General features: G+C 27.8%; 1 protein-coding gene across 1 annotated transcript; it reads right to left on the bottom strand.

The window, feature by feature from the left end:
• Nucleotides 1–3,820: 3,820 nt before the first annotated feature.
• On the bottom strand, nt 3,821–8,129 carry LOC112702334 (protein trichome birefringence-like 33). The gene is made up of 6 exons (XM_025753325.3): nt 7,619–8,129; nt 6,921–7,140; nt 5,771–5,948; nt 5,329–5,528; nt 5,091–5,249; nt 3,821–4,376 (listed from the first exon to the last, which is right to left on the bottom strand). Exons 1-6 carry the CDS (start codon nt 7,836–7,838, stop codon nt 4,037–4,039), a joined length of 1,317 nt encoding a protein of 438 aa, XP_025609110.1. The 5' UTR covers nt 7,839–8,129; the 3' UTR covers nt 3,821–4,036.
• Between the last annotated feature and the right edge of the window lie 3,494 nt (nt 8,130–11,623).

Raw genomic sequence — 11,623 nt, forward strand, 5'->3', positions numbered from 1 at the left:
CTTATAAGTGTTCTATATACACAAACACACAAAAGGTTACAACTTACAACTAACACCATAACGGAAAAAAAAAAGGGGGTTACAACTAACATACCAATTCTACATTAGATTTTTTAATGTATTGCTTTATTTAAAGTGATAGTTATTTCGAAAAAAAGCCAATAAGGCAAAAAAAAAAAAAAAACCACATGATTTTCCTCCAATACTTTTCATAAAATCATGATAATTTTTTTCATTGCATAGAAGTATTAATAGGTGATATGTGTTTTTTTTTTGATAAATTTTATCGTTAATGTTTTTAATTTTGTACTAATGTTTTACATGAAATTAACGTTTAAGAATAATTTTGATATAAATTGAAAGTGTTAAAGATATATTGAATTAAATTAAACGTTAGAGATAATTTTTTTAAAAAAAATATAAATATTAAAGATGAAAACATACTTCACCTTTATTTTTCAAATAAATTAGAAAATTTTGAATCTTAAGCATCACAACCCTGAACCCACTATATTAAAAGACATGGGATCCCAGATCTAGCGCTTTAATACCATATCATGATACCACTCATCTCAAAAGTTTCAACTGATGGAAAAATGTAATACTAATGATTATATCTATAATACTCCATAAACTTCTATTGTACACATTGTATAAATATTTCATTGGCTCCTTATACTTTCCTAAAGACATTATATTTTACCATTCAACTAAAACTTCGGCTGCAAATAGGTGATGTGTCTACGTTCCTATGAAGTCATCTATATATTTTAGCATTTTTTTTGTCATATACACTCGGGCACTACATCTTTTAGCATTTTATAAGAAACAAGTGCATATATGCCTGTATCTGCTTTTTTTTTTTGGTCGATCATGTATCCACTTCAACTGCCCATTCCATAACTGGGCTTGAGGTCCATTATTTTTACAATAGATTCAGCAGCATAAGCCTATTTATAAAAATGATGTTTATCCCTAAAACTAGGCCCAACATGGCTGATTTGCCGCCCCCACTAAGTGTTAACTATGTCTAAAATGGCCAATGAGTCTTAGCTCACATGGCATTCTGTTCCCTCTCTATTTCAAAGGTCTCGAATTTAATTCCTATCAACCACAATTGAAGAAGAAAAAATAATAAATATGTGAGGAGCGTATGAGTGTGTGTTGTACCTAGGAATTGGATGCCTAACCAAACAAAAACAATTATGTCTAAAATGATACCAAAACCAAAACTGTCTAAAATAATTTCGAATCCACAATCTGATTTTTTGAATTCAGTCCAAAGTCCAAACATCTTTTTTGTATTTTCTTTAGACTGTCAAAATGGAATAAACCAATCGAGTCAATTCATTTTAGCACAAATTAAGTTTGATTAACCTAAAAAAAGGTTAAACATACTAACTTACATGTTAAAGGGACGACAAGTTTAAATTTTCTTTGACAATTTTCAAAAGAATTAATACTATTTTTTCTAATTTTTTTTACTAATTAGATTCCAAAACTCATTTCAATCCACTAAAAAAATTATTTGTTTAAGCTTTTTGTCAAATAGTATCATTTTTTCCAATTTTTTGGTTTAAAATTAGATTTTTTATATTTTTTAAATAAAGCATAAAAAAATAAATGAGTCTGTTCATTTAATTCATCAAAGTGGTCATTAATAGTCTGAACTAAAATATTAAAATCCATAAACAAATAAAAATAAATAAACTAATTCGTATAACTTTTTCAGTATTTATGTCTGTAAATTTGTATTATCTAAATTTTAAATTTTTTACTTGAGAGGATAAAGTGTGATATTTCATTCTTAATTTTTTTTATATTTTTTTATCTCACTTATGAAATAAATGATGAAAAATCACACTTTGATCCAATTTAAATAAACGGTTTAATTAAACTCCGATCTTTTTGAAAAAATAGTTTAAATAATAAATATTTATATTAAAAATAACTTATAAATAAGGTATTTTGTGTTTGATTTTTTAATTTTAAAAGTATTTATTTTAAAAAAAATGTGATAAAAAAATTTATTATGAGAGAAATTAGTTTTTTTTTAATTTCTCTATAAACATTTAAATAATTTTTTTTAAAATTATAATTTAATTTTAAAAATTATATTAGACATTAATACTATTATTTTTATAAATAAAAAATTTTAAAAAAATAACTTTTAAAATTTTTTAAATAAATAAAAAAAAATTAAAATAAAATTTAAAAATTAAAGGATTCATGTTTATATTTCACTCCAGTCCAAGTACACTAGTATAACCTAACGTATGTTAGACTTGAATTCATGTAAGAGTATTTAGTCAATTTCTCACTAATTTAGTGAATGAGGAGTTTTAACTAACTACTAATTTGAGTCGTGATTTACGAATATAATAAGATCATATTTATACTTCTATTATCCAATTGATCTAAATAAAAAAAAGGTTAAAATGATAAACATATAATAATAAAAGGTAAAATATATAATTATACCAAAGGTATATACCAAAATTAGATGAATCTTTTAAAATAAAAACCGTTATACAAAGTTTTATGCATATATTTATATAAATTGAATTGACCTAATTAATTTAAATTAGTCTTTTTAATAGTAAATCAAATTGATCTAAGTCGATTTACATAAAACATAGTGTATACTAGTAAATTAAATTGACCTAATTCGATTTATAAAGAAATTGAATAGATGTTAGTGAATCAAATTGACATAATTTGATTTACTATTGAATAATTTATATAGTAAATCGATCGAATCAACTTAATTCGATTTAGTACTGATACAGATTATTGGTATTTATTACCTTTAAATTAATTGTTTATTTATTCTATAATAATTTGAAAATATAAATATCAATAAGAAAATACTCCATTTGAATTCAAATAAAATATCAAAAAAATCAAAACGAATAAGAATAAAAATCTAATTTTTGTGTTTTAGTTCAAATTTTAAAAAATTTATATTTTTAGTTGGTCATTTTATAATGTATAACTATCTGTTACTTCTAACTCTAAAAAAATTCAAGTTTTAATTCTATGCCACTTTGGAGAGCTATATTTTATATTAACTTTTTCAATATCAAAAGTTTCGATAATGACTCTTTAGATGCTAATGAGTTAAAGAATAACTTTTAATGAATTTTTAGAAATCGTTTAATATTCTATTTTAAATTCATAAGTTTATAAAAATATAGATTTTCTGAAATTTGAAATAAAACACAAAAGTTGGATTTTTTTTTATTTATTTTGATTTTTTTGATATTTTATTTGAATCCAAATGAAGATATTTCTTTATTTACATAAATAACATTTATGTTTTAAAATTAATATAAAATAAATAAATAATTAACTTTAAAACATAAATCAAATTAAGCTATTTCGATTTATTTTATATGGACTGTTCAATAGTAAATCGAATTAGGTCAATTCAATTTATTAGCATCTACTCGATTCCTTTATAAATCGAATTAGTCTAATATGCACTATATTTCATATCAATCGAATTGACTTAATTCGATTTACTACTGAAAAAGCTAATTCGAATTAGGTCAATTCGATTTATATAAATATGTATATGGGACTTTAACGTAACAATTTTTGTTTGAAAATTTTATGTAATTTTGAGATGCTTTTGGTTTAGTTATGCATTTTACCCAATAATAAAAAGTTAATATGACTCTTTTAATGCCAAATAATAACTCTATATCCATCATTATTCTAGGATTAACCAAAAGAAAAATTTGCAGTTTTATTTTTTATTTGGGTAACAAAATTAAACTGCCAAAATCTTTACCATCTTCCATATCACTTGCCAAAATAAAAAAATTATATATTTACTATTCTCCATTAAAAAATATCTTTCTGCACACCAAAAGTTGACATCCTCTTAGTCATCTTTTAAACTTAGGAGTACAAAAAGTGGATGAATGAATTTTTCTTCTTTCAGGACACAAAATAACTAACATTGTTAATATACAATTTAAGCAATGACACAAAAACAAACAAGAGTATTCAAAATTCAAAAACCTTTTTTTTAAGGATAGAATAACTTTGCAAACAAAAGCTCATTCCAAGTGTCTTGAAGGCCAGGCAAACACCAATGAACACAATCAGCATAGCTAACAGGGTTTGCTAATTGTTCTGGTGTCAAGGGGCTCCATTGCTTCTTGTATATTGAAGTGTGTGCATCTTTTCTGTAACTAGATAGCTGTGTTATGTTAAGCAATGTTATGGGAACTTTGGATTTTTTGAACACTTCTCCAATCACTTCCATTATGCTCTTCCTAGAATCTGAGCCCCAATAATTTGGATCTTCGATCATACTTGTTTCATTATAGCAATTCTTTCCTGCTTCACCTCCCCAATCTATACTTCTGCCATGTATAAACATACTATCAATAAGTGTAAAATTCTTTTATCAACTGTCTTATATATACATAAAAAATTAACTATTAAATTACTCACTCGTATAAAATATATGTTAAAATATAAAATACACACTGAAAATGAGTTAAATATAACACATAAATTTATACACAAATATCTAATAATTAATTTAATAGCTAACTTTTAATGTACACATACTTTTGTTTTCATCATCACAAAAATTTGACTTTTAAGATAATTAGGTTTAGAACTTATTATATGATGTATAAATACATTATGTTGTTTTTTTTTTCGAGTATTCCATTATTATCGAACTAATTCTTAAATTATTTAGCATAACTCTTACGTAAAGACCAAAATTTAGTCTTATAAACATATTTTTAGTTGGCTTTGCCATTTGACTAGAGAATCATTGACTAAATATGATAATATAAAATATTTTATTCATTTATAATTTAAAATACTCTTTACTACAAGAGAAACAAAAAAGCTCTTGACTTATCCATTAAACTATCTAGATGATTCATGAAAAAATGGTTCTATAAGAAAGACAGAAAAAAAAATTATTAAACCAATGGAAAAAAGAGATGAAAGTTTTTTTCAAAAAAAAAAAAAGGGCGCAAAATGGATGAAAATACATATTAAATTAACCCAATAATGTTAATTAAAGTTTAAATGTATATGTGAGATATAATACTAACTTTTGATGAGAAGGTGACATGCTGGTGAAGAAGACCCTAGTTTTCTTGGGGTCCATATTCAACTTCACCCATCTAAGCATGCTTTTCATACCCATACGATAAGCATCTTCTGTTGATACCTCCACTATCTCTTTCACTTCATCATCAAAAGATCCAAGCCTATTATATAATACAAAAATTCAATTAAAGATCAAATAAATTAAAGTTATTGTTTGAATAGAAGAAGAACATGACATACAAGATCTTCATCTTCAAGCCAGTCATCCACCAAAGATAAGTGTTGAAAACCATAATGTCAACGTTTTTCCAATGTTGACCATGCTTGTTGATTGAACCCTTTCTCACTACCCTATCTGATATCCTATGAACCACTGCGTTGTCTGAGTTTGATTCAAGAAGAAATGGTGCCCAATAGAACTCAATTGTCGCATTATATTCCTAGTAGTAATAATAATAATAGTTAATAATATTATAATATAGAAAAAGAAACCCTTGTAAAACCAGCCATTTTTATTATTTTTTATTATTATTTGACGAATATAAATATTAAATTATCTTTAATAAATAAATTTTATTAATTTATATGTATAATTTTTAAACAAAAAATAATAATATTTATTGATTATTTAACATTATTCGAATAACAGCATAAGAATATGGTAGGTGAAATAATTATATACCTTGGCTGTGAATACAGTGAGTGAATCATGATCAAAGGTTTGCATGGACTTTTGATGAGGAGGAATGAGGTGATGGAGAAGGCAAACAAAAGAAACAAATTGACCACGATTCAGGGAGTCTCCCACAAACATCATTCTCTTCCCTCGAAGTGTCTCAAGCATCATGCTCGCGTTGAATCTGCAGTATTTTTTTTTTTTTTTACATAACATTATTCACTGCATTATTAATTAGTTTATTACTTCCAAGTTTTTTTTTGGGGTCTTGTATTACTTACAAAAACAAAATCAGTTTTTTCCTGGTTTACTGTGTTTTTTTATTTTTTATTTTTGGACTGGAGAAAGACTAATGTATACCCTACATTATTTTCCTTGAAATTTTTTGTGGCTCTTGGATCCGAATATAATTTGTTTTTGTTATTATCAGATGGGCCTGATGGATTTACAGCCTTTTTTGTACTACACTCGGCCCATTGTTGCAGTTGCCTTTATTTTGTCATTTATGGCTTCAAATTATGTAACGAAGAGTGTAAGGGGCGAGTAACTTTTGTGATTTGTAACCATTAAATAACTATCAATGATGATTTAATGGTATAAGATTGATTTATGATTTTATCCGATGATTCACTTTTCTTTGTTATTTATATGCTGACCATAATTTAATAAAGTTGCTAATTTTCTGAACTTTTCCTTGCGAACAGAAACGAATCATTCTTGAAGAGCAATAACGATGCCTTCAAATTTTAGTCACTAAATCATGAGGTTTGAGGAACTAAACTCGTACATATACACAAGATTGATGAATAAATTTCCTTTTATCACCAAACAAATATACTTTCATAGTCCCGTAGAGATGAGAGTAGTATTATTCACATTATGAGAATAATAAAATATATAATATTTCATATGTCCTTAAATTTATAATTTTTTATCATAAGCAAATCTTATTTTTTGAATTAAAATATATTAAAATATTAGAAAATTTGTTTTCGTACGTCACTGAAGCAAAAACCTAATGTCTAATGGGCAAATAGTTCTAATTATTAATAGAAAAGATTTGACGTGAGCTTCACTTCGATCATGTCTTAACCAACTCTCAACTACGCTGATGAGGACTTAAAGAAACAATGTTCGTTTTTTCTATTATACTTACTTGGGAAGATCGCAACCGTGAGGTTGCCACCTCCATTGCCGGTAGCCGGTGTCCGGTCGACCGTGCTCCTGACACGTCAGCTGAGGCTGTATGTACGGACAGTCCGCTTCCTCGTACAACGGCCTCGTCTCGTCCCTCACCCACCGTCCGCTGAACACGTCGCATCCTTCCTCCGTCTTTCCCACCGCAAACGGCAGTTTCCGCTCCCTCTTCACCCTCTCTTTAATCAAACCAACATTGTTATTCCATGAGATAAATAGACAAATTTTAGATGATCAATAATTTTTTTGTTTTATATTTAAATTAATACTATTCAATTCTCTATTTTTTATACAAAAAATATTGGCTCCCAAAGATTTGTTTTTGAAGAAAAAAGTCGTATATAGTTATCTTTATGTAAAATTATAAGTTGAAAGATGAAAACTCAAGTGTACTCAACTTCACGTAAAGTTAATAATTGAGAGTTGTTAAATGATTTGACTGATTTGACTCAATTTTCATCTAACGACTTTTATCTATCAATTTTACCTGAAATCAACTTTAAACACTATTAAATAATAATTTAATTAAGTATATTAAATTATTTAATAATTTTTAATTAATAAATTTACGGAAAAACAATTGCACGAGAGTCTTTGTTTATTAAGATTTTTGTTTATGTATAGAGAAAGAAGAGAATACAATGAAGTAGTACTCACGCGAAGAGGAAGAGGAGGAGGAGGAAGAAGCGAAAAATGTGTCGGCGGTGGAATAAAGTTGGAGTTGTTCACCAAAAATGCACATGAAATCTTCACCATAGAGGACGGCGACGAAGAGGATGAAAAGAAAGAGTGTGAAGAGGTAGGGAGAGAGGCGACCCTTGCCTCTCAGACTGAGAAGAGAGGAAGAAGAAGAAGGTGGTGAAAATGGTGGCTTCATTTAATTTGCATGCACACACCAAAAACCCACCTTCTCCTACCTTTGTGTTTGTTAGTTTTCGATATTCTTCTTCTTGCCTTCCCCTTTCTTTTTTTCCTCTCCTCTCTATCTGCCTCTCATTACTGTTATTATTATTATTATTATAGCATGCAAATCACTACTCTCTAAGAAATTCATAGAATAATACGAAGAAAAAGACTGAATTTCTGCCGTCAAATATAAAAACATGCATGTTGGGAAAATGAGGAATTATTATTAAGCACACAACTGTGTTGAAAAATATAAATAATTAATGACAATGATTGGAAATGGAGGATAAAAAAAAGAAGGGAGGACCATCATTTGTGTTTAATTATTAGGGTTTGTTGATTGTTTCTTATAGTTTGGCCTTTTCTTTTTCTTTCTTTTAAGTATGTAAAAAATTATTAATCAGAAATTCATTCGTTGTTGCTTAATTAAGTCTTGTGTAACTAAATTAATAGATTATACTTTAAGAATGTGGCATTATATAGTAGTAGGTAGAATGGACTAGTAAATGAGAAGTGAAAAAGATGGCATCAGCAGATGACAACATAGTAGTGCAATAGCAGTAATTTAATTATTATCATTTTTTATATGTCATTATTCATTTTAATTAGTATTACTATATATGAATGATATATATTGATAGTTAAAGTTATGTCTAGTATTTAACAAAGCTTGAGTGAATCAACATCTATCTATCAACAATAAACTACACTTAGTAGTTTTTTTCCCCTTTATTTTAGAGTAGAATATGGAATTCTTTTTAACTTTCAAAAAGCTTTCTATTGTATAGCATGAAAATGAGATTATAACGAAAAATAATTTAAACTGTAATGATAGGTTACTTATTCAGTTTTACTTTCTGTTTGCTTTGCTTAGAAGGTGGCTAATAAGTACTATTCATTTTAGAAAAAAAGACAGGTACTATATATTATTATATCTAATGCCATTATAAAAATGGGTCAAGACAACAACTATGGTATTGGCTCATTAGTCATTATTATTAAGTTAATTAAAACATTATTAATATAAATTTTAATAAGTTTAGTCCAGTATAATCATATAATTATATAGTTTATATTGACGCTATGGCTGTTGTTTTCAAAGACCGCCAATTAATTATTTAGTGTATTTACCTAACCAAAAATTTATTTAATCCCATTATTGATGAGTAAAATAATAAGAGTTAATAATAAGAGTTATAAAGTTGGAATTTGATAATTGAATAAAAATGTGTATTATAGCTTTACTATAATTTGTCGCCACATTGTTTCTCTCATCATCTATTCTTTCTCCGAATTGATTAGACAAACACCAAATTGAGGTAAGGTGGGGTATATGTATGCCCTTGATTGAGCCAAGTGGACTTTATCTCACATGCATATGGTCACAATATCTTTAATCCTAATTAACCCATTCTTTAAATTACATGAACCTCAATTTTGCATTTATCTAGGTAAAATATTCTGGAAGATCACGGTGAAGCTACTAATATATCAAAAAGATTCTTAGGAATTTCTTTTTATTATTTTTTTATGTGGTAATTTAATTGCATTTTTATACTTGAATCATGAGAAATTCCTTCAATAGGGAAACATGTAGTAAATTAGAATTTATGGCCGAATAATATTTCAGGATCATCTGACATTTTTGTTTATTTATCTTTTTAATGTTTTTTAGAATAAAATATGCCATGAAAATCACCCTTTTTTTAATTTTACTCTCAAATTATTACTGTGTTATATTTTAAACAAAACTTAGTGTATTATATATATTTAAATACAGTGAAAATAAAACCTCCAAATACTTACTGTTCATATTCTGGTCTAACTCTAAGACTCAGGTCCAAACTATAAGATCCAACCACAAGGTTGGGCTCCTCAGAACACCGACATTTTCTTTAGAAGTCGGTTTTCCTCACGACTTGCTCTAAAGAAGTCGGGAGCAAAGATTAGCTGGCAGATAATAACTGCCCCTAAAATCTCTCAACCCACTTCCAGGAGTCATATCGTAACCTCCCTAAAATAAAGGGACGGTTATCCACCCTAAAAGGTGGAACCACTCCAACAGTGGTTATTGGTTCACCACTATAAATACACTGACACCCCTGAGGTATCTCTAAGTCCCAATACTCTCTAGATCTGCTTACACTCTCGCTAACTTACGCATCGGAGTGTCTTTGCAGGTACCACCCCCCATTCACTCACGCTCACAAGTCGGAAGGAGTCTCCAAGGGCGCAAACCCGCTCAAAAGCTTTCTCCTTCATACGATTGGACCAACTTAACGAGTCCAGCCCATTAACCTCCGGTTACCCAACGTAACACTTACCATTTTACACGTTCAAAGAAATTCACAAGTCCTTAACAAATATCACATAAAGGTCATTTTATTTAAGTATATATGAAATCATATATAGGAGCATGGCTCTATATTTAAATACTGGTTTTTCTATGCCTAAAACATAAACAGGAAACATTTTCTATTAGAAAATTAATTGATAGCAAAAATGTTTAATAATGAAAAAAAAAGTCAAAATTTATTTTATGTAATATTTATTAATTGTTGTAATAATTAATGAATATTAAATAAAACAAATTTTATTTGTTTTTTTTTTTTTTTTTGTCTCTATAGCATTATCGAATTGATAGTAACATTATCAATAAATAAAATTAAAAGGGGCATCATTTTTACAAATTTATTAAAAATAAGAACCTTGAAAGAAAATTATTACATGGCGCGGGGGAAAGTAGAAAAAAAAAAGACATTGTGGAGGGAATAATACTTTTTTTTCCCTGAGTTTTGATTAAAGTGTGTTAGTGTGAATTATTGGTTATCTACTTAGTATTAGATAATAAATCATTCAACTTGTCATGTTGATAATTTTAGCATGTGCATGTACTTATGCCACTATAACAATTGACAGAAGAAAATGATAGAAACAAAAGAAAGAGAGATAATTACAAGCGCTAAGAAATATATACAAGGGTGTAACGAAGAAGCATGGAGATATAGATAGTGTGGTACTAAGAGAGAAGCACTTCAATTTCTATGGTGGTTATAACTTATAAGTATTGCTTGCCTTCAAAGCTAAGGGTGCATGCAAGATCAATAATCATAATCACTTTACATATATATACATAAATAATTGTACCAAATATATGAATAATGAATGGTTCTGGACTATAGCCTTTAGGTGGAGGGTGATTAGGTCACATTTAGCTTTCGTTTTGGAACTTATTACCTGCTTCGGCTACTTTGATTCTCACCAAAACTAACGAAATTTCCGACTTATATATGCTGTGCAGCTGTTACAACGTTGGACATTCACAAAATGTCAAAGATGATGGATCAACTAAACATAAATTAAACTAACCATTATTTCTTCCAACTAACTAATGATTCTCCTAATCCATTATTGTAATTATTTATAGATCTAATCCATTATAATTTGTTAGTTGGGATTCCCCAATATTTTTGTTTTAAGGTTTCCAATCAGCCCATGTGAGAATAATTTATATCAAAGTGGTTATTGATCTAATGGGATAACCCAAAATTCAGTAAACTTTGTATCTAAAACTTTCATTTGGACTAAAAAGCTGAGAAGGCCTAGAGCCCAGCCCGTCATGATATGATACTAAATTAGGTTCGTTACTATTTGATTGCCCAACAAATGGAAGATTGGGCTATTATGAGTATAGTACTTTGTAGCTAAAAAGCCCATTTCCATATCCAAAAGGCCCATATTGGATTTAGATTTTTG

The sequence above is a fragment of the Arachis hypogaea genome, chromosome 7, assembly GCF_003086295.3.
Source record: "Arachis hypogaea cultivar Tifrunner chromosome 7, arahy.Tifrunner.gnm2.J5K5, whole genome shotgun sequence".
Taxonomy (NCBI): Eukaryota; Viridiplantae; Streptophyta; class Magnoliopsida; order Fabales; family Fabaceae; genus Arachis; species Arachis hypogaea.

Excerpts from the sequence above, each read along its gene's own strand:
- LOC112702334 (XM_025753325.3), bottom strand. The coding sequence starts at position 7,838 with ATGAAGCCACCATTTTCACCACCTTCTTCTTCTTCCTCTCTTCTCAGT. Across the intron at positions 5,529-5,770 it reads TCACTGTATTCACAGCCAAG|GAATATAATGCGACAATTGA; the intron begins GTATATAATTAT and ends TATTACTACTAG. Across the intron at positions 5,250-5,328 it reads GGCTTGAAGATGAAGATCTT|GCTTGGATCTTTTGATGATG; the intron begins GTATGTCATGTT and ends ATTATATAATAG.